General features: G+C 47.0%; 4 protein-coding genes and 1 non-coding gene across 17 annotated transcripts in view; 3 read left to right on the top strand and 2 right to left on the bottom strand.

The window, feature by feature from the left end:
* LOC102943236 (zinc finger protein 883) overlaps window positions 1-24,880 on the bottom strand; it is a 2,438,435-nt gene that overhangs the window by 551,222 nt on the left and 1,862,333 nt on the right. The gene's annotated exons all lie outside the window — the stretch shown is intronic.
* Window positions 1-24,880, top strand: part of LOC114020163 (zinc finger protein 501) — a 1,907,800-nt gene that overhangs the window by 54,586 nt on the left and 1,828,334 nt on the right. The window lies entirely within an intron of this gene.
* Window positions 1-24,880, top strand: part of LOC119564595 (zinc finger protein 883) — a 1,467,279-nt gene that overhangs the window by 462,266 nt on the left and 980,133 nt on the right. The window lies entirely within an intron of this gene.
* On the top strand, window positions 501-6,703 carry LOC122463949 (zinc finger protein 239-like). The gene is made up of 3 exons (XM_043537527.1): window positions 501-552; window positions 3,677-3,790; window positions 4,201-6,703. Exons 1-3 carry the CDS (start codon window positions 519-521, stop codon window positions 5,112-5,114), a joined length of 1,062 nt encoding a protein of 353 aa, XP_043393462.1. The 5' UTR covers window positions 501-518; the 3' UTR covers window positions 5,115-6,703.
* On the bottom strand, window positions 14,705-14,776 carry TRNAE-CUC. Its single transcript has one exon. It is a non-coding gene; the product is annotated as a tRNA-Glu (tRNA).

The following is a 24,880-nucleotide window of genomic DNA, read 5'->3' as shown; positions in this document are numbered from 1 at the left end:
CATGGGGCTGGGAAAAAGGCCCAGACTCCTAATGCTGGAGCCTGAGCCAACTAACCAGCGGGTGCCTTGAAATATGAAGGGGGCAGCCACCAGTCAGGCTTAGGGGAGATTCCCCTGCCTCATATCCAGCTCCTGACAAGGAGGAGGGTGTTGGGCTTCCTACAAGAGATCTCTCCCTAGACCCGGCTCGGGGCAGCATCTCCTGTATCGGGCTGTGGCTAGTAGGTGTGTGATGGATCTGCTGGGAGAGAGGAGGGGCTCTCTCTTCGCCCCTCACCCTGGTGTTTCCTGGGTGCTCTGAGCGGGGTGGGGGTGGGACTCTGCGATCCACCCAGAGTTTCCGTTTGATTGGCTCCTCTCCCCCACGAACAGTGGGGCTGTGAGTGGGGCAGCAGGTCCTGAGTGGGGGGCTCTTGCTCTTTCAGGGGCCGGTGACCTTCGAGGAGGTGGCTGTGTATTTCACCAGGGAAGAGGGGGCTCTGCTGGACCCCGCTCAGAGACTCCTCTACAGAGACGTCATGCAGGAGACCTATGAGAATGTGACCTCGCTGGGTAAGGATTCCTGTCCCCTCGGTTCTTGGAGGGGGAAATGAAGAGATGAGGTTCACGCCACCCCCACAATGGCACCTCTGCTCTGTCCTGTTCCAGCATCACCCCAGCGTGCCAGTGACCCACACACGACCAGAGACCCTCCCCTGCTGCAGAACACTGTGGGGACAGAGCCCAGGGGCAGTACCGCACAGTGTCCAATATCTCCTGTTTGCACAAGTGAAACGGGGGGGTTAGGTCCAGCATAACGAACAGAAGCTTCCTACCCTTGGCCTTCTCTCAAACCCTGAGCCTTCTCCACCCAAACCAGAATGTGCTTGGGGTGTAAGAAGCAGGCTGCTGGAGTCAGGGCTGCTGGTCCAGGGTTACTGATCACACAGACACTCGGGGCGTCCTTGAATGCTGGCTGGGGGAATCCAGACAAGGGAGCTCCAGCTGCAACACCTTGAATCTCACCCAGGATTACAGATGACTCCTCACTGCTCCGGATTGCACCCGTGCATGGGAAAATGGCCTCGGTTGCTGGTGAAAATCCTTGAGACCTGGAGAGTTGCTCCCCCCATCCCCGTGTGCAATGGCCACAATCTCTCTTCTCTGCAGACTTGGTTTTTTGAGTCCCTCATTCCTGAAGTCACATGACCCCGATTCTTATTTTTCACATTCTGCTTTTCTAGACTATTTAGAGTCTGTTGCTTCTAAATGATAGTTTCTAATTTCCCAGTGTTCTCCACAGCCAGGGATTTTCCTACTCCCTCCCATTGCACTGGACTCACTAGGTTCCCTAGTATTTAAGAACGACCACACTGGGACAGACCAAAGGTGCATCTAGCCCAGTGTCCTGTCTTCCGACAGTGACCAGTGCCAGGTGTCCCAGAGGGAATGAACAGAACAGAGAATCATGAAGTGATTCATCTCCTGTCACCCATTCACAGCTTATGACAAACAGAAGTTAGGGACACCATCCCTGCCCATCCTGGCTCATAACCATTCATGGACCTGTCCTCGATAGATTTCTCATGGTGGGTTGTTTTTTTTTTTTGTAACCCTATTATAATCTTGGCCTTCACAACGTCCTCTGGCAAGGAGTTCCCCAGGTTGACTGTGCATTGTGTGAAGAAATACTTCCTTTTGTTTCTTTTAAACCTGCTGCCAATTAATTTCATTGGGTGATTCCTAGTCCTTGGGTTATGAGAAGGAGTAATTAACACTTCCTTTTCTACTTTCTCCACAGCAGTCTTGATTTTATCGACCTCTCTCATATCCCCCCTTTGCCTCTTTTCCAAGCTGAAAAGTCCCAGTCTTTTTAATCTTTCCCCCTACAGAAGAGTTTCATACCTGTAATCATTTGGGTTACCCTTTTCTGAACCTTTTCCAATTCCAATCTATCTTTTTTTGAGATGGGGCAACCACATCTGCATGCAGTATTCGAGATGTGGGTGTACCATGGATTTATATAGAGGCGATATGATATTTTCTGTCTTATTATCTATCCATTTCAGAATGATTCCCAACGTTCTCTTTGCTTTTTGACTGCCGTGGCACACTGAGTTGATGTTTTCAGAGAACTGTGCACAGTGACTCCAAGATCCCTCTGTTGAGTGGAAACAGCTCATTTAGAGCCCATCATTTTATATGTGTAGTTGGGATTATGTTTTCCAGTGGGCTGCAATATGGTGCTATCCTGACATCTAGTACTGCTGAGATCCTGCATTCAGTGATATCCCTGCCCTTCCTGTTCCCTTTCTCATAAAACAAGAAGAGCATCCAAATGCGTATTTACCTTCATTCCCTCAGCGGTCCTCATGGGAATCCCTGATCGGTTCCAAAGTGTATTAAAACCTTTCTTAAAGGGTTACCTCTTGGTGGCTATCAGGTCCTGTGAGCTTGTAGCCCAGAAAGACCCCCCTCAGTCAGCTCAAACTCAGCTTTTTATCCCCCCAAAGTCTGTCGTCTTCAGTTTCCTGAATGAGGGGAAATCCGTCACTACCCCTTTCTGCGTTGGGTAAAGCTTCAAAAGGTGGAGCTCTGCATAACTAAGCTTGAGATCTGGCATTCATCACCCCGTAGTGATACCAGATTGCACAGGAAACCCATCCCGCAGCCCTTCCTGGTATCATCTGGCGCATCTCGGCATCATAGTCTGTGAAGAATTCATGCTTTCAGGGGCTGGCTTAGCTATACAGATAACAGTCATAATTCGGGCAAGAGTTTGCAGGCAATGAAAACAGAGTAATTGAGAAACGTGAGCAATATCTAATCCTTTACAGCCTGAAAGTGCCTTGGGGGGAGGGGACAGGAGCCAGCTGTGTGGGGAGGTGGGGCCCAGACACTGGGCATTGAGAGCCTAGAGCCAGCTGTGCGCTGGAGAGACGGGGCATGAACCAGCTGTGTGCAGGGGAGATGAGCAGGGGAGAGGTGCTGTGGACACGGCCGCCAGCAGGTGTGAGTGCCGTCCTCTCTGCAGCATGATGAGGGAGCCTGGCGTCCCACTGCTGATCCCAGACTTGTATGAGGAGGGAAGAAATTGGCAGCAAGTGTCAACCGCAGCCAGCCTGTGCCCTGGGGAGGAGTCGGGTGTCTCCAGGGAGAAATCTGGGGGGTTGTGACCCTGCATGCCCCACCCCCCCTCTGATCAGCAATTCCAGTTATTAACGGTGATTCCAGAAACGAAGAGTAATTTTGGGAAAAAATGCAGTCCTAGCGACAATTTCCGGATAACACTGGCCCTAGTTGTAACATTAAATCCGATAGTCTCAAGATATAGGCCTGTGTTGATCAGATCTGTTGCTCTGCCTTCACGGAGTTCACTCTGCTGGTGAGTTCTACCCCTTCCCCCATTCTGTGTCTGCCTTGTCTATTTCCATTGAAACTTCTTCAGGGCACGGGCCATCAACGCTTCTCGGTTTGTACTGTGCCTAGCAAAATGAGACCCACTGTTAGTTGGCCCTTAGGCACTAAAGTAATGAATATGATTTATAATACTCATCTCCTGGCGCTTTGAGCCAAGGTAGCCGGCCTTGGGACGTTACTACTTAAAAAGGAGCTGGGCTTAAAAGCATGGAATATTCTTTGAGACAAGTATCCCACAAATTCCACTGACCTCCCTTGGTTTCTTTGCTTTGAGCAGGGTTTCCAGTTTCCAAATCTGATGTGATCTCGCAGCTGGAACGAGGGGAGGAGCCGTGGGTCCCAGACCTCCACGGCTCTGAGAAAAAAGTGCTCCCGAGAGCTGCCTGCACAGGTGAGGCATTGGTTAAACCAACCCCCAAACTCTCCATGAATACAGGAACCATTTGGGATGCCCTACAAAGACCTTGTGAGCTCTCCAAGTTCAGGATTGTTCCCTGCAGATGTGGAATCATTAGGCAGAGGTCACTCATGGCTTCCCACCTATCCTGACTGACAACTGGCAGCAGGTCCCTCCCCAATCTCGCTGTCCCCTGAGATTTCTTCTGAGATACGGACCCAGAACTGATCCCTTCCTTTCTCTCCTCTGGGGAAGGTTTAAGGGAAAATCAGCTCCTGATAGGTTTGATCTCTCCTGTACACATTTTGGTTTCTTCATCCCTTTTTCCATTCTTCTCTCTGAGATTTCCTTTCTCTGTGGCACAGGCAGAGACTTATGTCTGGATTCTCTCTGTCTCCCATCAGATGTTGGGATGGTGAGTGAAAACGAGGAGGAACCCCAGCAGGAAGATGCTGAGCGAGTAGAAGCACATGGGATGTTCTCAGGAAGGTCCAAAGGGAATGATTCTGGGAGCTGTGCACGCCCAGAAAAAACAAAAGCCTGTGAGAGTCAGCAGAGGCCAGAGGAAAACTTCAGTAGCCAGTCAGACCTTATTACACGTGAGAGAATGAACTTGGAAGGAACACGGTACACATGCCTCGAGTGTGGGGAAAGCTTCAAAGGGAGCTCTGACCTTCTCACGCATCAGAGAATCCACACGGGTGAGAAACCTTACGCATGCAGTGTGTGTGGGAAATGCTTCAAGCGGAGCTCACACCTCATTGCACATAAGAGAATCCACATAGATGAGAAACCTTATGGCTGCCCTGAGTGTGGGAAACACTTCAAGCAGAGCTCATACCTTATTACACATCTGAAAATCCACACGGGTGAGAAACCTTATGGATGCCGTGAGTGTGGGAAGCACTTCATTCATAGTACATCCCTCATCTCACATCAGAGAATCCACACAGAAGAGAGGCCCTACACATGCTCTGAGTGTGGGAAAAGCTTCAATCGGAGCTCAAACCTGATCACACGTCAGCGAATCCACACGGGAGACGCACCCTACACATGCTCTGAGTGTGGGGAACGCTTCCGTTATAGCTCAGCCCTTAGCACACATCAGAGAATCCACACCGGTGAGAGACCCTACATATGCTCTGAGTGCGGGAAAAGCTTTAATCAGAGCTCTACCCTAATCACACATCAGAGAACGCACACAGGAGAGACCCCCTACATGTGCTCTGAGTGTGGGAAAAGCTTCAAGCAGAGCTCAACCCTTATTAGACATCAGAAAATCCACATGGGAGTGATCTGTAACAAATGCCTTGACTAGGGCTGGCCAAAGGTGGGTTTTTTTTTTTTTTTTTTAAATCACATTTGCTAATGCCCACTCAGTGATCTGTGCCCTGTCTTCACCGTGGTTACTCAGCCCCCCCAGATGAGTTGCCTGCTCCTGCCTTTTGCATCTCCCCCTTCTTTGGGGTCAGTCCTGTGATCTTTTCTATCAACTCCTTTGCTTTTGAGTCGAAGGAGCGTGTGTCCCTCCAGCCAGGAATGTTCATCAGCTCCAGGTGGGGGAGAGAGGTTTGTTCCCAACAAGCTACACTGAGGCAAAAACTACCCGCGCCGTACATCCACTAGGACTGCACATGGCGTTGGCTGCTGAAGTCAGTGATCTTGGTGTTAAAAGACAATTACAGTTGTTGTGCAGATGCAGCCAAGGTGCAGTGGTTGGCATTAGCTTTCCCCTTGACCTGACCTAAACTCCATCACTTTTCCTAGTCTTAACAAACCCTGAGCATCACAGTTATACTGTTCCCCCATTTCATTTGCCTCCCAGAGCAGTTGTGGCCCCTGCCCTGCAGGAGGTTGCTCCTGAAGATCTCCCCTTCCTAATCAGGTGCATGTTGCCTATTATTTGGGAAATGCAATCCCTTTCTAGGTAGAGATGGGAGAAATGGAAGTGACATTTCTGTTCAGCTCACTCCTGGGAGATGCTGTAAATGTGTAGGAAATGAAATCCATGAGGAATGTGAGGGAGCTGCAGAAAGACACCTAGTTTGAGTAGATACCTGACATTTGGTGTCTTACAGGGTTTCTAAGCCGCACCTGAATTTAGTCCCTTATTTAAATCTGCGCCACCAGATTAAAGAAACAAAAGGGCATATTTGGGGGAGTTATACCTATCGCTACTGGTGTGTTGTGTGGTTGGGGAAGAATTCTACACCAGAGAAGTGTAAAATTGCTACAACTCAGGTCAAAGATTTGACAAGAACTCAGATAGAAATGACAGGTACGAGTGGTTGATTTTCACCCCAGAGATGGATGCTCTGGTGACCTGTGGCCGAGGTATACTGTTTTTAGAACGCTGCTCCCTAGTGAAGTGCATTGCTCACACTTCTAAAGGATGCCATGATGAAACTGGGAACAACTGTCTTTTACCATTTGGATCCAAAGTTTCCTGAAGCACAGAGAGAAACAGCTGATTCCTTCAGAGCCATCCCATGCCTATGGGTCCCAAATTGGCTGCCTTGCTGGACAAGAAGCACTTCCGTGTTGGTTAAATGATGGTAGCCAATGAGGGATTCCAAGTTCAGACTGCAGGATACATGAATGCTGAGTCCAGAGTCTGTGGTTTGGTCTCTTAGTTTTGCTCTTGAGTCTAATGCATTTGTCTCACTTCTCCGCCTCCTGCTACTCTGAAAGATTAGAAAGTGTGAAAGTAGAGCACAGGTGGTTTTTTTCATGATGCAGCCTTCCCACGTAGTGTGAGACCCCTTCCACCCACACTTCTGGGAGAAGACCCAGGGAGAAATGAACCCTCAGAAATGGAAGGCTCCTAGGTTATGGTAGAATGTGACTTCACACAGAGCTCACTGGGTGAAAATGGGAATTAAGAGAAAACTGCCCTAAAGGTTTAGAGTTTGTAATCTGTGAATAAATTGTTACCAGCAACAAGAAAATTACACATGAAGTTTATTAGTGTAACGTAAGAGGCTGATTCTGTGATCACTTTCGGTGTTACAGTATAATTCAGGTTTTCTTCTAGCCCCCTCCTACTACATAGGAAATGGTGGCTAATCCTGCAATTAAAACCTGACTCCAAAGGAATGAGAGTGGGGGAACATGTGAGAGAAATAGCATGTACGAGAATAGAGACCCAGTATAGACTGGAATGATTTCTATTTCAAATGGAATTTATTTAGATAAATTTTAAAATAAATCTTCTGTTGGGAGGAAAATTACTTGAGACAAGATGTGGAACCTTTTCCCCAGTGAGAGGGGAACAGCCAGAGAGTTCCCCAGGGCTCTTGTTCGCAAAGCAAAGATGTCACCTTAGGCAGGAGATGTCAAGATCTACAATGGTGATGGGCATGTGATTGGAGCTTTTCTGGGTGGTTGTTGTTTGGTTGGTTTTTTTCATGTAATTTTTGTTTTGTTTTTGCAACCAGTTATTTTTATAGGTGCTGAGGCCCCTTCTCCTTTTGAGCACAGCTCTTTACCCCTCAGGCCTGGCTCTGGAAACCTCAGAACCGGCTTTGTGTTTTTTTCATGTTTGCTATCTTTGGGGTTCGCACATCCACACGACATGCGGTTCACAGCAACGGATACTTTGAGAAACCTGCTGGGTGAAGCGGGCCTTTTCCAAACTGACATTGGCCCAAATTCTGCCTCAATTCAGCTGGATTGGGAGACGTCTGTGTCAAAGGAGTGTTCACACCTGATTTGCCCAGAGACCTCAGGGGAGGGGTGGTAAGATATAGGATAAGTAGGAATTGACAACAATGAGGTTAAATATAAAGGTGAAAGACCCTCACCTTGCAGGTCAACAAGCCTGTTCTGTTCATTCCCTCCGATGCATCTGGCACTGGTCACTCTCAGGTAGCACACTGGGCTTGATGGACCATTGGTCTGACCCAGTCTATGACCAGTCTTGCGTTCTTGTGTTCTGTAAGCCCTCTACGGCCTTGTCTACACGGGCAAGTTTCTGCACAGGAAAGCAGCTTTCTGCGGTGCGACTCCCGAGGTGCACACACAGATTTCCTGATGCATGATGGAAAGGGGCCATGACAGGGACACACTGCAGTGCAGGGTCAAAGTGAAGGAGCTGTGGCTCGCCTACCACAAGGTGCAGGAGGCAAACGGCTGCTCCATATTGGGGGCTAACTAACCCCAGCATCACAGCAAGAATCTACCTAGCACCTGGAGAAAAAATATAAATGAGAGTCAAAGACACCCCCACGTGGCCTGTCTCTTCCCCAATCTCAACACCTGGAAGATTGTCTGGAAGACTCAGAATTTGAACTGTGGAGATTGGTCCTAGGCTGAGAGGGAATTCAGTCTGTGTATTAAGAACTCAACATTGCCTGGAGCAACCAGTGAGTGAGAAAAGCTGTTTCATCCAATTCTTGCTTAGTATAGTCAAATTAGAGTTCAGACTGAGTCTATTTCCATTTGTTATGTAACCACTTTTGACCTCTGTGACCAACTCTTATACTCAGCTAAAATCTAACTTTCTGTAGTTAATAAACTTATTTTAATATTTTATACTTACTCCTGAGTTTGTCCAAAGTGCTTGGGAAAGTTGCTCACATGACAAAGGCTGGTGCGTGTCCCCTTTATTTTTGATGAAGTGGCGAACTAATTAATGAGCTTACACTTTTCAAGAAAAGGCAGTGAGCCGTGTAAGATGGTACATTTCTGAGGTGCAAGGCTGAGAGCTGGGGAGATATGCTGGTGTCTCTGTATAATAGAGGAGTGGCTTATAGAGCATTCAAGCAAGTTAGTTGGGTGCTTTGCTGCATGTTGTTGGCCAAATGATCATAGAATCCTAGGATATCGGGGTTGGAAGGGACCTCAGGAGGTATCGAGTCCAACCCCCTGACCAGAGGAGGACCAATCCCCAATTAAATCATCCCAGCCAGGGCTTTGTCAAGCCTGACTTTAAAAACTTCTAAGGAAGGAGATTCCACCACCTCCCTAGGTAACGCATTCCAGTGTTTCACCACCCTCCTAGTGAAAAAGTTTTTCCTAATATCCAACCTAAATCTCCCCCACTGCAACTTGACCATTACTCCTTGTCCTGTCATCTGCTATCACTGAGAATAGTCTAGATCCATCCTATTTGGATCCACCTTTCAGGTAGTTAAAAGCAGCTATCCAATCCCCCCTCATTCTTCTCTTCTGCAGACTAAACAATCCCAGTTCCCTCAGCCTCTCCTCATAAGTCATGTGTTCCAGTCCCCTAATCATTTTCGTTGCCCTCTGCTGGACGTTTTCCAATTTTTCCACATCCTTCTTGTACTGTGAGGCCCAAAACTGGACACAGGACTCCAGATGAGGCCTCACGAATGTCGAATAGAGGGGAACGATCACGTCCCTCAATCTGCTGGCAATGCCCCTACTTATACAGCCGAAAATGCCATTGGCCTTCTTGGCAACAAGGGCACACTATTGACTCATCTCCAGCTTCTCGTCCACTGTCACCCCTAGGTCCTTCTCTGCAGAACTGCTGCCGAGCCATTCGGTCCCTAGTCTGTAGCGGTACATTGGATTCTTCCGTCCTAAGTGCAGGACTCTGCACTTGTCCTTCTTGAACCTCCTCAGATTTCTTTTGGCCCAATCCTCCAATTTGTCTAGGGCCCTCTGTATCCTATCCCTACCCTCCAGCGTATCTACCTCTCCTCCCAGTTTAGTGTCATCCGCAAACTTGCTGAGGGTGCAATCCACACCATCCTCCAGATCATTAATGAAGATATTGAACAAAACCGGCCCCAGGACCGACCCCTGGGGCACTCCACTTGACACTGGCTGCCAACTAGCCATGGAGCCATTGATCACTACCCGTTGAGCGCGACAATCTAGCCAACTTTCTACCCACCTTGTAGTGCATTCATCCAACCCATACTTCCTTAACTTGCTGACAAGAATACGGTGGGAGACCGTGTCAAAAGCTTTGCTAAAGTCAAGGAATAACACGTCTACTGCTTTCCCTTCATCCAGAGAGCCAGTTATCTCATCATAGAAGGCAATTAGATTAGTCAGGCATGCCTTGCCCTTGGTGAATCCATGCTGACTGTTCCTGATCACTTTCCTCTCCTCTAAGTGCTTCAGAATTGATTCCTTGAGGACCTGCTCCATGATTTTTCCGGGGACTGAGGTGAGGCTGACTGGCCTGTAGTTCCCAGGATCCTCCTTCTTCCCTTTTTTAAAGATTGGCACTACATTAGCCTGTTTCCAGTCGTCCAGGACTTCCTCCGATCGCAAAAGTTTTCAAAGCTAATGGCCAATGGCTCTGCAATCACAGCCGCCAATTCCTTCAGCACTCTCGGATGCAACTCGTCCGGCCCCATGGACTTGTGCTCATCCAACTTTTCTAAATAGTCCCTAACCAATTCTTTCTCCACAGAGGGCTGGCCACCTCCTCCCCATGCTGTGCTGCCCAGTGCAGTAGTCTGGGAGCTGACCTCGTGAAGACAGAGGCAAAAAAAGCATTGAGTACATTAGCTTTTTCCACCTCCTCTGTCACTAGGTTGCCTCCCTCATTCAGGAAGGGGCCCACACTTTCCTTAGCTTTCTTCTTGTTGCCAGCATACCCGAAGAAACCCTTCTTGTTACTCTTAACATCTCTCGCTAGCTACAACTCCAGGTGTGATTTAGCCTTTTTGATTTCATGCCTACATGCCCGAACAATATTTTTATACTCATCCCTGGTCATTTGTCCAATTTTCCACCTCTTGTAAGCCTCTTTTTTGTATTTAAGATCAGCAAGGATTTCACTGTTAAGCCAAGCTGGTCGCCTGCCATATTTACTATTCTTTCTACACGTCGGGATGGTTTGTCCCTGTAACCACAATAAGGATTGTGTAAAATACAGCCAGCTCTCCTGGACTCCTTTCCCCCTCATGTTATTCTCCCAGGGGATCCTGCCCATCACTTCCCTGAGGAAGTCAAAGTCTGCTTTTCTGAAGTCCAGAGTCCGTATTCTGCTGCTTTCCTTTCCTCCTTGTGTCAGGATCCTGAACTCGACCATCTCATGGTCACTGCCTCCCAGGTTCCCATCCACTTTTGCTTTCCCTACTAATTCTTCCCGGTTTGTGAGCAGCAGGTCAAGAAGAGCTCCGCCCCTAGTTGGTTCCTCCAGCACTTGCACCAGGAAATTGTCCCCTACAGTTTCCAAAAACTTCCTGGATTGTCTGTGCACCGCTGTATTGCTCTCCCAGCAGATATCAGGATGATTGAAGTCGCCCATGGGAACCAGGGCGTGCGATCTAGTAGCTTCTGCGAGTTGCCAGAAGAAAGCCTCGTCCACCTCATCCCCCTGGTCCAGTGGTCTATAGCAGACTGCCACCACGACATCACCCTTGTTGCTCACGCTTCTAAACTTAATCCAGAGACACTCAGGTTTTTCTGCAGTTTCGTACTGCCTGCTTGTGAAGATGCTCTTCCCTCTCTTCGTTAGGTGGAGCCCGTCTTGCCTAGCACTCCTCCTTCTTGGAACACTATCCCATGGTCAAAGAATCCAAAGCCTTATCTCCGACACCACCTGCGTAGCCATTCGTTGACTTCCATGATTCGACGATCCCTACCCCGGCCTTTTCCTTCCACGGGGAGGATGGACAAGAAGACCACTTGCACCTCAAACTCCTTTATCCTTCTTCCCAGGGCCTCGTAGTCCGCAGTGATTCACTCAAGGTCATTCTTGGCAGTATCATTGGTGCCCACGTGGAGAAGCAGGAAGGCGTAGCGATCCGAGGGCTGGATGAGTCTCAGCAGTCTCTCTGTCACATCGTGAATCTTAGCTCCTGGCAAGCAGCAGACTTCTCGGTTTTCCCGGTTGGGATGGCAGATAGATGACTCGGCGCCCCTGAGGAGAGAGTCCCCGACCACCACCAACCGCCTCCTTCTCTTGGGAGCGGTGGTCGTGGAACCCCCAACCCTAGGACAGTGCATCTCATGCCTTCCAATTGGCGCAGTCTCCTTCTGCTCCCTTCCCTCAGATGTATCATCTGGTCCACTCTCCGCATTAGTACCTGTGGAGAGAACATGAAAACGGTTACTTACCTGTACCGGCGTTGCTGGTACATGGACGTTCCCCTTTTTTCTTCTGGAAGTCACATGATGCCAAATTTCTTCACCGTCCTCCTGTCCCCGATGTGCAGCCTGCTCTGAATCTGTTATTCTATGATTCTATGATTCTCTGTCTGCAGTGTGGGTTTGTGTGTGGGTCTGATTTATGTTAATGCCTGCATGGGCCTGTGCAGTGTGTGATTTTCTCTTTCTCTCTCTCTGTGTTTCTCTCTCTGTTTGTATCTTCATGTGTAAATTCACTGGAATGTTTAAAAAGATCCACAGCTTTGCCTATTTTCACCAGGAATTTTTCTCAATCAACAAATTCTCACTTGTTCCCTACCTAAGTGTTCACTCTTGGATGGCATCAAATTAACCTATGAAATTCTGAACTGAAACCTCACCTGCTTTTCAGGGATTCTTCCTTGGACTCAGAGGATCAAGAGCTGGAAAATTCACCTAATTCAGTTTAAAGGCAAAGCTTCACTGAGAGTTGACATTCCAAGCCCTTCTTTACAAAATGAGAAAAAGAGCCAGGGGAAGCACTTCTTTTTGGTTCACAGAATAAAGCGTTTGTCATTTAAGGGTTTGTTTCCCATATTTTAAAACCACAAGGGGTCTTCGTAAACACCCAGTCTGACCTCCTGTCTAGCACGGGCCCGAAACCTGCCCCCGAAGAATTCCTTTTCAACTAGAACAGATCCGTTTCAAAAAAATAGATCCACTTTTGATTTGAAAATTTCCAGGAATGGAGAATCCACCAGGACTCTGGGTAAGATTTTCAATGGTTAATTGCCTTCCCTGTCAGAAAGCACGCCTTCTTTCCAATCTGAATGTGTCTAGCGTCACTTCCAGCCATTGGTCACATTATACATTTGTCTGTTAGATTGAAGAGCCTGTTAGTAAGTATTGTTCCCCATGTAGGTACTTAGGGAGTGAGATCGTCATCCCCTAAACCTTTTCTGAGCTCTTTGTGACTATCACAGCAAGGCGGGGTTTTTAAGCCTTTCATCCTTCTCATGGCTCTTCTTTCTCCTCTCAAATGTTTCATCCTCCTTCTTGAACTGGGGACCTCAGAACTGGAGGAAGTGGGCACAACAAATACAGAGGTAAAATGACCTTTCGACTCCTAGCTGAGATCCCGCTGTTGCTGTATACGTGGCTGACATTGCTTGTTCCTAGATGTACACACTTCCATTTAGCCTTAGCCGCAGGAAATAGTCATCAGCACCACCTCAGCTCTCTGTTCTGAGATTTACTTCTCAGTCCCTAGATGCCAAAATATCTCCTTAGGATCCTAGATGGCTGTCCTCCGCCGGCTGGATCAGATGTTCCTGCTTCCCCTCAGAAATCTCCAGATGATCCGTGTTCTCCAGAGCTTACCCTCCCAGACAGGACTGAACAACCTTAGCTTAGAACTAGACCACCCGTGACCTCAACTAGGTGCCCTGAATGCACCACTTTTGAATTCCCTCCAACTTCTATCATAGAAATGCGAAGCAGTTGGTGTTGTAATGTTACAGGAGAGGTTGAAATGAGGCTATTTCTCAGGTAGAAGGCAATGATTGTGTCAGGAAGGGGATTTGAACGCCCACCTCCATATGGAGCCCAGAACACAAATGACGGAAAGACACAGGCTTCAGTTTGACACGTTAGACCACTCGGCCAGCCTGTCACTGTTAGTCAATCCACTTATCAATCTTAGTTTTCTTTAACTTGCTGTGAACTTTCCAGGGAGGCGGAGATAGCATATCTCTTTCAACTTCTCGAGACTTTCTAAAGCACAGCCGATTTTTATATGTCATCTCCCTGCTCCCTTTTTAAGGGAATAGAAGATGGTTGCTACCATTCTGAGAAACTAATGTTGAACCTCAAACTCCTGCATGGTGGGCCAGACTGCCAAGCAACCAGCACCTACAACTTCTACCACCTTTTGTTTTCAAAATAGCTCAGCCCTCAGTGTGTTGAGCCTTTGTGAAAATCTGGCCAAAATGTTTATTGCCCAATTGGGAGCTGAGTTCACCTGAAAATCTGGCTCTAGGGGTGGGGGTGAGACCTTCTGAAAATTCTGGCCCATGTGTCTGGAAGCTCGAAGAACCTTCAGAACTTTTATCGTGTGCTAGAACCTGATGAGAAAACCTTCCTTCTGTCGAACTCAGCAGAGATTTTCTCATTGACTTACAATCACAATGTTTCATCTTGATCCCAGATTTAGGTATCAACAAAATGCATTGATTGTATTTTTACAAGCAGTGTGAAACAAACACCCCTAGTTGGGCAGAGGGATAGAAGTAGATCTGCCACTAAACCACATTGCCTTTCATCAGTAGCTACCTGAGCAAGGTAGTAACCAGTGGCCAACAGGTGAAAGGCCCATCGTCTATGCTTAGAACACGACAGCAGGTAGACCTCAGGAATGGAAGAGGCTAATGGTCAGTTTTGCCGAGATGGTTACTTCCAAAGACTGGTCTATAGAGCGGGATGAAAGTTTTTTGCGTGAATATTTTATTTGGTGAAATAATTTGGTTGACCCAAAATGATTTTTTGGTTTTGTTTCAGCAAGAAAACTGACATCTTGGGTCAACCTGAGTGTCTATTACTGTTGTTATAACATTGGTTAGGCTAGCTAGCAATGGGGAACAAGAATTTGCACCTGTCTATTTGTGGACATCGAGGTGCACAGTGGAAACATGTCCACATTGTGCTCCTAGTCAGTGGGAAGCTTTGATTTTGATATGGTCTCCAAAGCCCTTGCCAAGATCACGTAGAAGATGGGGGAGTCAGGGAAAAACCGTCAATTTGTTAAAATTGCAAGTGAAGAATAAATTAAGGTGTTTTGCTGTAAAGTCACTTTTCCCTGACTGGGAATTGAACCCAGGCCGTGGCGGTGAGAGCACCAAATCCTAACCGCTAGACCACCAGGGAGAGGATGGGGCTGTTGTTCTTCTCAGCTGTGCTGCACTTCCTTAGGCTATTTTCTGTCCAATTTCTGAAGCTGCTCCTTTGTCCATTCCCTGAGCGGCTAAGAGCAGAGCGGGCAGGAACCCCTGTGCTCAGAGTCACAACCTGAGCCCAACCCAAGCCACTGAAACAAACTCAAATGATGCGTCAGCTTCCTCCACTAGGATCACAGAGCAACAGAGAGAAAACCCAGGAGGAACAATCCTCCTCCGCCTTCATTGACCCCATTGCAACCCTCTCAGCAGCCGACCTGGGCCTTCTTCTGGGAAGGACATTGAGCTGATAGGAACTTTGGCATAGAGAGCAAGGGAGGGAGTTTGCTCCCCCTCGGTGTGAGCTGATTGCATCTGACTCCATGTAACGGGGCTCTGAGCTTTGCCATCTTCTGAATTCTGTGTCCTCAACAAGCAGCCAAAGTGCTGAACCCCCTGGACCCTTCTGCTGGGAGCATGGGGATTGCACAAGAGCTGCAAACCCTTTTTGCCTCTCCTTCTCCTCCTCCGCTTCCCCGGACTTTCCCCACCAATGGTTTCATCAGACTCTGGAGGAATCTAAGTCCCTGCAGGGTTTCCCTCACCCACCTTGTAGGCAAACAGTGATTCCCTTCTCTGACACTCCTGGGGCCACATTTTCTTTGAGGAGCTTCTCCCCAGGGGATCTGATGTCCTGCAAAAATGCAAAATCACATACATTGTACTTACACTTACAAAATCACTTACGTTGTACTCACATTGTTTTTGCTGATACAGACTAACAGGGCTACCACTCTGAAAGGAAATCAGTGTTATTTCAAAGGAAATGTGATGTTGTCTGTTAAAAGGCTGGCTTTGAAATTTCCATTTGTTATTTTCTCATTCCTCACACCCCGACCCTGCCTAGACAGGAAAGGAGGGGAAATGTGATCATCAGTCAATAGACATTTCTGACATGAAAAGGGGACATGAGGCTGTTTGCAGTTAGCTCAAAAGAAATGAAAGAGGGGGAAACTCCTGTCTGGGAGCTAAATCTGCAGGACAAAGGGTTGGGATTCTTCGAGGCTCATATTTGTTATGTAGCTGGCAATCTCCAAACTTATGGTCTATTCCTTCCCTCAACATTCAGGGTAATCCCCACCTTCCGACCCTAAAGTTTCATGAAAGGAAAAAAATAATGAGGAAGAAAACTTGATAAAGGACTTGGAGTGAATGAAAAGACAAAGAATCAGAAGCAAAACAAGACACTGTTTCTGCCCGATGACCCGGAGGCCTTTCATGCCTGAGGCGAACGTGGTAATAACCTACACTGCAAAAACCAGTCGTGGCGAGCTTTTGGCCTGTTCAGTAGAACTTTCTCAGTAGCCACTGCATCAGCTATTTCAGCGTTTCTCTTTGAAGAACAGGAACACAAAGAACACCAAAGGCTTCTTTTTTTCCTCAAATATCCATCAGAAATGCTACGATAGCTCCTCCAGTTTCCCCTTCTCACCAGGAGACAAAACACAGGAAAGCTCCAAACCAAGAAAGCTCACTTTCACTTCACTTTCCCATGGGCATTTCCCTGCCAGCTCCCTGGCACAGGAATACAAGACACAAGAAATGCAGGAAAATAAAGCTGAGTGAAGGAAACCTGCAGGTCCTTTGTTCCCTCCAGCGTCAGAGGAAACCATTTGTGGGGAAGGGTCCGGCTTACCGAGGAGGACAAAGAGATGAAACATGGACTCGCCGATGCTGTGCAAAACATCACGATCCCAGAGCTCATGTGACGCGAGGGTCAGCACTTTGGCTGCTTCCTGCCTGCGCAGAGGTGACAAACTGGGGGAAGCCAAAGCTGGGAAACCTGATTATAGACACTGAGTGAGAATGCTATCTGCTCACGTCAAGTGGAAGCAAATCCCCTCCCTGGCTTTCTATGCCAAAATTATAGTCAACGGAGTGGTTTTCCTGGACAAGCCACTAGGTAGGCGGAAGAAGAAGCGGAGAGGGATGCGGTGGGGTAAATGAAAGCAGAGGAGGATTGTTCCTCTTTTGTGTTGCTCTTGAGATGCTGATGGAGGAACCTAAAGCATAATTTGAGCTTGTTTCAACGCTTTTCCTTGAGCTCAGGTTATGAGCACAGGGGTTCCTTCACTCTCTGTTCTTGTCCCCTCTGAAATGGGGAATGGACCATTTCCTAAACTGGAGAGCAAGTAGCCTTAGAAAGCATAGAGGAGCTGAACCAAAAAACCCTACATTGCCCCCCCTTATGGTCTACTGAAGGGGTAGTCAACTATTTTTTGTCAAGGTCCAAATTCCTTGGTCAAGATATAATCAAGGTCCAGACTCCAGAGAAAATCATTTTAAAAAATTGTAATAATAAGTAAATAAAAAGATTTCAGGGTCCATTAAAAATTTCTGGCTGTCTAGAGTTGGCCCGTGGTACACCTGTTGAGTCCCCTTGGTCTCCTGGTTAGGACTCTCGTTGATGCTGCCTTGGTTCCATCCTCAGTCAGGGAAAGAAACTTCTTGACACAATTCTCCATTCAGTCTTCACTGCAAATTAAAAAATCCTCAGAACTTTCACCCCAATAGCTTATTATCTGGCCATTTTCTGCCCTGTCCCTTATAAACACAAAGAGGGGCCTTTTTAAAAACCAAAGACTTTGAGATGGGGGAGAACTGGCTGACTCCAGCTGCCCATCTCTATTCACTTGTGTGCCGAATTGAATGAATCTCTTTGGATACACAGCAATCGTGAAGCATAAATCTGCTTCAGTGGATATACTAGAAGCGATATTGTCTAAATAACACCTGGCTTTTTTCAAAACCAGCAATAGCCACAAGAGGTCCCAGAATCATCTGAGATTGGCTCTAGCTGACAAAGGGCCCCATTTTTCAGCTAGGAATTAAACTTCTTTGTTCCATTTTCTCTGCTTTGAGTCTCTTTCCGCTTTTCTCAGGTAGTGTGGCGAGCAGACGCGCAGGTGGGTGAGATAATATCTTTGACTGGGCCAGCTTCTGCTGGGGACAAAGACAAGCTTTTCTGGGACCTGCATGGCTACAACTATATAGCAAATGCTCATAAGACATGAATTAGTTCTTCTTTCACACTCGAACGCATCACTTTTGGTGTGACACCAAGAAACATTTATTAGCCCGCATAACCATTTCTTCTCCACATTTTGAGATTATCTTTCGGCTGTAATGCCATCACGTATTAAAATTCCAAATGGCCAATTAGCAAGCACCAAAATAAAGAACAGACAATTATTAATCTGCCTCACCCCTAGCCCTGCCCAGGATCTCTGCATTGGTTTAGAAAATAATTTCACATAGATATTTGCGAATTGGGAAGTTTTAAATTGTATCAGCTTCAGTCTAGAAAGAGAGAGTGGTAAGCTAAATTACTCCAACACAGATTTCCCCACCTATGTGAGAGAAAGAATTAGAAAGAAGTAAGGAAAGTGAATCCAAGGTAGATGATTCTGACCTTTCCTTTGAAATGCTCGGTGCAATAAATCAGTGAATATTCCCACAAGTAAACTCCTGTAAGTGACAGAAAGGAGGGCATGGGAAAAGGCTGTCAAATGTTGTGTTAAACTTTAATTCATGAGCAAAATTGTGTGGCCATTAAATTACAACTCCAAAATATCGTAAAAGGAAAGAAAAACGAACACAAAGTGTGGGAAATACGGGTGTATTTCAGCAAAGGGCTTGGAATGGAAGAAGACCAAAACGGATCAGCTGAGGGAAAAGGCATTGTTTCTGCCTACTTTTAAGCCAGGGATATTTTGTGTGTGAAGCAAACATGATAACCACCACACTACACTACAATCCATTGCAGAAACCAATTGTGCCCAGCTTTGGATGTCCCCTCCTAAGGCTTTCTCAGCTGCCAGTGTATATCCGCTCCCTCAGTTTCCCTTTGAAGAACAGGACAACAAAGAACTTACTTTCCAAACTCAGACAGGCATCAGAAAAGCTGCAATGTCTCATCCAATTTGCCCTTCTCACAATGAGGCCAAAACGCAGGCAAATCTTGTAAGCAAGAAACCTCACATCCATTCCACTCCTCCATGGACATTTCCCTGCCAGCTCCTCGGGAGCAACCAACAAGACAAGAAAGCAAAATGCAGTAAAATCAAGGGCACGTTTCCCATCACAGGTTTCACTGACTACAAAGGGTCATCTAGAAATGTTTTGCCTTTTCATACCTGAAGACTTGGTTATTCTCTCCTTCCCTGAACTGGAATGGAAAGCAAGGAGATAGGGGTGAGAACAAGCGCTCCTAAGCAAAGGAAACAAGGCACCCAGCATATAACCCATCACCAGGAGAGGAAAACCTGGGCTACATTACACAGTCAGGCCCGCCGACAGCATTTTAGGTTGTCCTAATTACCTCACGGTGCACACTGCAGCCTTGTCCCATCTAGGGAAGTGCCCTGCTACACCCACATAGTAACTCCAGCTCCTCAAGAGGCACGGGGATTACGTTGGGGTCGTTAGGACAACACAGTGTCTGTGTAGACACTGCCTTACTCACAGGGGCTGCTGGCTGTCTTGCCAATTTCCTGGCTTCCGCCTGGCTCCCTTCATGGCTGCCCTCCGCTCCCTGATCCCAGCGGGGCTGCACCTGCCTGGCTCCTCGCGGGGCTGCTGCACGAAAGCTCCCGGGTCCCAGCGCAGGGAGCCGAGAAGCCTGGGCACTTGGCCCCCACCCCCACTCCTGGCTGGGAGCAGGCAGGCAAGAAGCCCAGGTGGCCGGCTCCTGCTCCAGGGAGGAGGTGGGGAGTCAAGAGCCCAGGGGGCAGCTGCGCGGAGTGAAGAGCCCCGTTTCTCAGCCCCCCCGCGCTGCCCCTCTTCATTCGGTGGAAGCACTCCTGGTGAAGACACACACCACCGACAGAAGGAGGGGAGTGGGGAGAAACTCAAATTAAGCTTCCGTTTCCTCCATCAGGATCACAAGAGCAGCGGAAAGAAAATTCAAGAGGAACAAGCCTTCTCTGCTTTCATGCACCCCATCACAACCCTCCCTGCTTCATTTACTGCCTGCATTTCCTTTCGAAACTGCAATGGCTGCTACAGAAAACAATCATGTCTCTGAATTCACAGCAACATCCTGAGGATGATAAAAGTATGAAGGAATTCATGGTCCTTTAGGACATAATAATAATAATTAATAATAATAATTAATACATTATTATTTGTATTGCAAGATTAATCTTTCCGTTTTGCAGATTCAGCTCCACATTGATTCTTGTTGCTCGTTGCAATGTATCTATCTATCTAGGCAACAGTATTTGCTGTTGTTTCAGGTGGGGCACTCAGCGTGTTACGTTTTTCTGACAATCTGTGTCTCGAAAATTCTAGCCAATATGCCTGGAAGTTCCAAGAACCATCAAATTACGAAGGAATTCGAGGTCCTTTTTTATATCACCATTTATCAGTAGTTATTATTTGTAGAGCAAAGATTAATCTTTTGTTTTTTTAGATCCAGCTCTACGCTGATTCTTGTTGCTATTTGCCATGTATCTGTAGCTATCTAGCTATAAAGGCAACCGGTTTTTGCTCTTGTTTCTTTCTATTTCGATTCTTTCTTTGTGTTTGATGCTCAAATGTGGAAAATAATACTTACTTGAATGTCTGATGAGTCGGGATAAATTTAAAGGCTAAGGCTCAGATCAGCAATGGTATTTAGGTGCCTAAATCCCCTTGAAATACCCAGCACCTTTGAGGATCTGGTCGATGTTCTTTTTAAAACAGTAAGGAAATGAAAACTTTGAAGGGTTTCTGGCCAGTTTTAACCCAGACACTGCTGTGCGATTAGTGAACATAACGGCTAGGCTCCAGAAAGGGCTTTGATACCACTCCTCAGCTACGGCAACTCCAGGCACGGGCCTCACTGTCAAACCACGCTGGAGAGAACAGGGTGCTCGATTTTGTGCATAATCATCTTCTCTTTCCCACCTCTTTTTGACTTCCAAAGATTTATCACACACCCAAAAAATCTTTCTTTTCTGTAGCCGTTTGTCAGTCTCTTTACTCTCAAAAGACACACTGATTCACTACATAAATGAGTGACTAGTTTGGTAAACTTCCCCTGCCCACTGTACTGGGACAGGTTACGATTTCAGGCCTGAGAGCAAATTATTTACTTTGGTGTGTTTTTTTCCCTTTCTGAAAACCGAAATCATTTCAAACCACCATTGTGACTCAAACTCCCAATAGTAACTCGGCTACTCCCCTTTTCCTCCACAAAACTGTCTCCCCTCAAGCAATGCCACGTCTCTGCTGGAGAAAGGCTTTGGGATTGACCCAAATGGGTGCATTTGCTAGAACCTAACGAGAAAACCTTCCTTTTCTTTAATTCAGTCAAAATTTTCTCCTTTAGTTACAATCACAATGTCGCATCACGATCGCAGGTTTAGCTTTCAACATAATTTATTTTTGTTTTCTATGTCATGTGAAGCAAACACACCACTGTGTCCACTAGAAATCAATCTGCCACTCACCCACAATGAGGCTAATGATCCTTCTCTCCAGATGGTTAATTCCAAAGACTTCTTTATAGCCCTGGGTGGAAAGTTTTTTGGATGACTATTTCATTGACTGAAACATTTTGGTTTGACCAAAAATGATTTTTTTAAAAATTTTGTTTCAACAAGAAAACTGAAAAAAAAAAAAAAATCTGGGGTCAACCTGAATTGTTATTATTATGCTAATTATTTTATTGGTTTGGCTAGGTAGCTAGAAAGCAAAACAATAAATGATTCACACAGCTCTATTGGTATAAACGGTCCATGGTGGGAACATGCCTAATTTCTGCTCTGAGGCTCTAGAAAAGTTGGTTGGTTCCATATGTGTTGAAGAGAAACATCTTCCCCTGACTGGGAATTGAACATAGGCTGCAGCCCTGAGAGCACCAAATCCTAACCGCTAGACCACCAGGGAAGGAATTGCTTTTCATCAATGCTAGGCTTTTTCAAGCAGCGTTCTCTAAAAAATTCCTCTTGGGTCAACCTGAAATATTATTGGCAAAAAGAAAAGGAGGACTTGGGGCACCTTAGAGACTAACAAACTTATTTGGGCATAAGCTTTCATGGGCTTGAACCCACTTCATCAGATGTATGAACTAAAAGATACAGGAGCAGGTATAAATACATGAACGGATGTGGGTTGCTTTACCAAGTGTGAGGTCAGTCTAATGACATAAATCAATCCAGTCCCCTCACAGACGACCCCCTCCCTCTGGGACAGGGGCAGGTCCGAGCTGTCACACCAAATGGCTCATTGGGGCTGCAAGAATCTGTGGGCGGCTCATTCAGTTTACGCCGAGGATTGAGTCCTGCTTTGTGCACCGTGTCTGAGAATGAAAATCCTAAATCACCCTTTGACATAACGAATGCAGCAGGACGTGTTTTTGTCCCTCGATCTGCTGGCAATGCCCCTACTTATACATCCCAAAATGCCATTGACCTTCTTGGCAACAAGGGCACACTGTTGATCCATATCCAGCTTCTCGTCCACTGTAAACCCTAGGTCCTTTTCTGCCGAACTGCTGCCTAGCGATTCGGTCCCTAGTCTCTAGCGGTGCCTGGGATTCTTCCATCCTAAGTGCAGGACTCTGCACTTGTCCTTGTTGAACCTCATCAGATTCCTTTTGGCCCAATCCTCTCATTTGTCTAGGGCCCTCTGTATCCTATCCCTCCCCTCCAGCGTATCTACCACTCCTCCCAGTTTAGTGTCATCTGCAAACTTGCTGAGGGTGCAATCCACACCATCCTCCAGTTCATTTATGAAAATATTGAACAAAACCGGCCCCAGGGCCGACCCCTGGGGCACTCCACTTGATACCGGCTGCCAGCTAGACATGGAGCCATTGATCACTACCCGTTGAGCCCGACAATCTAGCCAGCTTTCTATCCACCTTATAGTCCATTCATGCAGCCCATACTTCTTTAACTTGCTGGCAAGAATACTGTGGGAGACCGTGTCAAAAGCTTTGCTAAAGTCAAGGAACAACACGTCCACTGCTTTCCCCTCATCCATAGAGCCAGTTATCTCGTCATAGAAGGCGATTAGATTAGTCAGGCATGACTTTCCCTTGGTGAATCCATGCTGACTGTTCCTGATCACTTTCCTCTCCTCTAAGTGCTTCAGAATTGATTCCTTGAGGACCTGCTCCATGATTTTTCCAGGGACTGAGGTGAGGCTGACTGGCCTGTAGTTCCCAGGATCCTCCTTCTTCCCTTTCTTAAAGATGGGCACTACATTAGCCTTTTTCCAGTCGTCCGGGACCTCCCTCGATAGCCATGAGTTTTCAAAGATAATGGCCAATGGCTCCGCAATCACATCCGCCAACTCCTTTAGCACTCTCGGATGAAGCGCATCCGGCCCCATGGACTTGTGCTCGTCCAACTTTTCTAAATAGTCCCGAACCACTTCTTTCTCCACAGAGGGCTGGTCACCTCCTCCCCATGCTGTGCTGCCCAGTGCAGCAGTCTGGGAGCTGACCTTGTTTGTGAAGACAGAGGCAAAAAAAGCGTTGAGTACATTAGCTTTTTCCACATCCTCTGTCACTAGGTTGCCTCCTTCATTCAGTAGGGGGCCCACACTTTCCTTGGCTTTCTTCTTGTTCCCAACATACCTGAAGAAACCCTTCTTGTTACTCTTAACATCTCTCGCTAGCTACAACTCCAGGTGTGATTTGGCCTTCCTGATTTCACTCCTGCATGCCCGAGCAATATTTTTATACTCATCCCTGGTCATTTGTCCAATCTTCCACTTCTTGTAAGCTTCTTTTTTGTATTTAAGATCAGCAAGGATTTCATTGTTAAGCCATAGTAATGTCCCGAGCTCCCCAAGTCCCATTGACAGCTGAGCTCTTCCTGCCCATTGAGCCCAGCAGAGACAGTGGGTGGGGGCTGAGTTTGTACCCAAATAACTGACAGAGCCAAGCAAAGAGTAAAGAAATGTTTGCTTCAGTCACTAGGTCTCTGTTTCTATGGCTCACTCTCTCTCCCCTTCTCTGATAACGAGCAAGGGTAAGAGAAGAAGAGGTTCAGACATGTGCTAGGTGGTGGCTAGGTTAGGATGACAAATCGAAAACCATCACAGAGCCCTCTACTGTGACACTGACACGACCCCATTCTGACCTTTGATTGACACTTCTCTAATAACTAACAAAAAAGAACAGGAGGACTTGTGGCACCTTAGAGACTAACAAATTTATTTGAGCATAAGCTTTTGTGAGATACAGAATGCATCCGATGAAGTGAGCTGTAGCTCACGAAAGCTTACGCTCAAATAAATTGGTTAGTCTCTAAGGTGCCACATGTCCTCCTTTCCTTTTTGCAGATACAGACTAACACGGCTGCTACTCTGAAACCTGTTGTCATTAATAACTGTTTCCCTGACATACGTTGCTAAGATTATTTCAATAGCTCCTACACTGATACCTGCTGCCCCTTCTGGCTGGTTCATTGCACTATTTGGAACCTGCACCTAAAATTACACCCTGCCTGGGAGCAAGATTCAAAACTGCCCAAGGAAACCCCATTGGGTTTCAAGTGCCGCACAAGCAGGGAGGCAAAGGGACAGTACAGGGTCGCAGTGCTTCTCCTTTGTCCCAGGGAGAAGGGTCTAGGGGGCTAGAGTAGGGGGGCTAATAGTCATGACTCCTGGGTTCTATTCCTGGCTGTGGGAGGAAAGGGGTGTTGAGTGGATTAGAGTGCGGGGGGGGGCCTAGGAGTCAAAGAGAAAACACCTCCCTTTTTAGCTTCAATGCACATTGAACAAGAACATGGCTTCTCATGCCTTAGGTTCTCATGCCATCGTGTGTCCGTTTCATTTCGCTTCTTCTTGTGAAAAGGTTTGGGTGCCTTGCACAGACACGTTATTTCCTGGGGAGAGACGGAGAAGAGGAAGCTGCATTGATTTCATCCTCCGAAAAATAGATTCAAATAATCCCCAGACAGCTCCGGCCCACCTGTCCCCCCTCGCTGCTGCCAGTGAAGCTCAGTTCTGGGCCTGGTGTGCAGTAAATGTAGGGGAGACGCTGCCTGCCTGGACTTTTCAGGACAAAAAGTCAGACACGACGCCATGCCTGGTGCAG

Source organism: Chelonia mydas, chromosome 28 (assembly GCF_015237465.2).
Source record: "Chelonia mydas isolate rCheMyd1 chromosome 28, rCheMyd1.pri.v2, whole genome shotgun sequence".
In the NCBI taxonomy this organism is placed as follows: domain Eukaryota; kingdom Metazoa; phylum Chordata; order Testudines; family Cheloniidae; genus Chelonia; species Chelonia mydas.
The sequence above is the reverse complement of the archived record's forward strand: the minus strand, read 5'-3'. Positions and strand labels throughout refer to the sequence as shown.

What these genes read in the sequence shown, in the direction of transcription:
- LOC122463949 (XM_043537527.1), top strand. Translation starts at nt 519, where the DNA reads ATGCAGGAGACCTATGAGAATGTGACCTCGCTGG. An exon ending in TGAGAATGTGACCTCGCTGG is followed by an intron (nt 553 to 3,676) that starts GTAAGGATTCCT and finishes TGCTTTGAGCAG; the next exon opens with GGTTTCCAGTTTCCAAATCT. An exon ending in CCCGAGAGCTGCCTGCACAG is followed by an intron (nt 3,791 to 4,200) that starts GTGAGGCATTGG and finishes GTCTCCCATCAG; the next exon opens with ATGTTGGGATGGTGAGTGAA.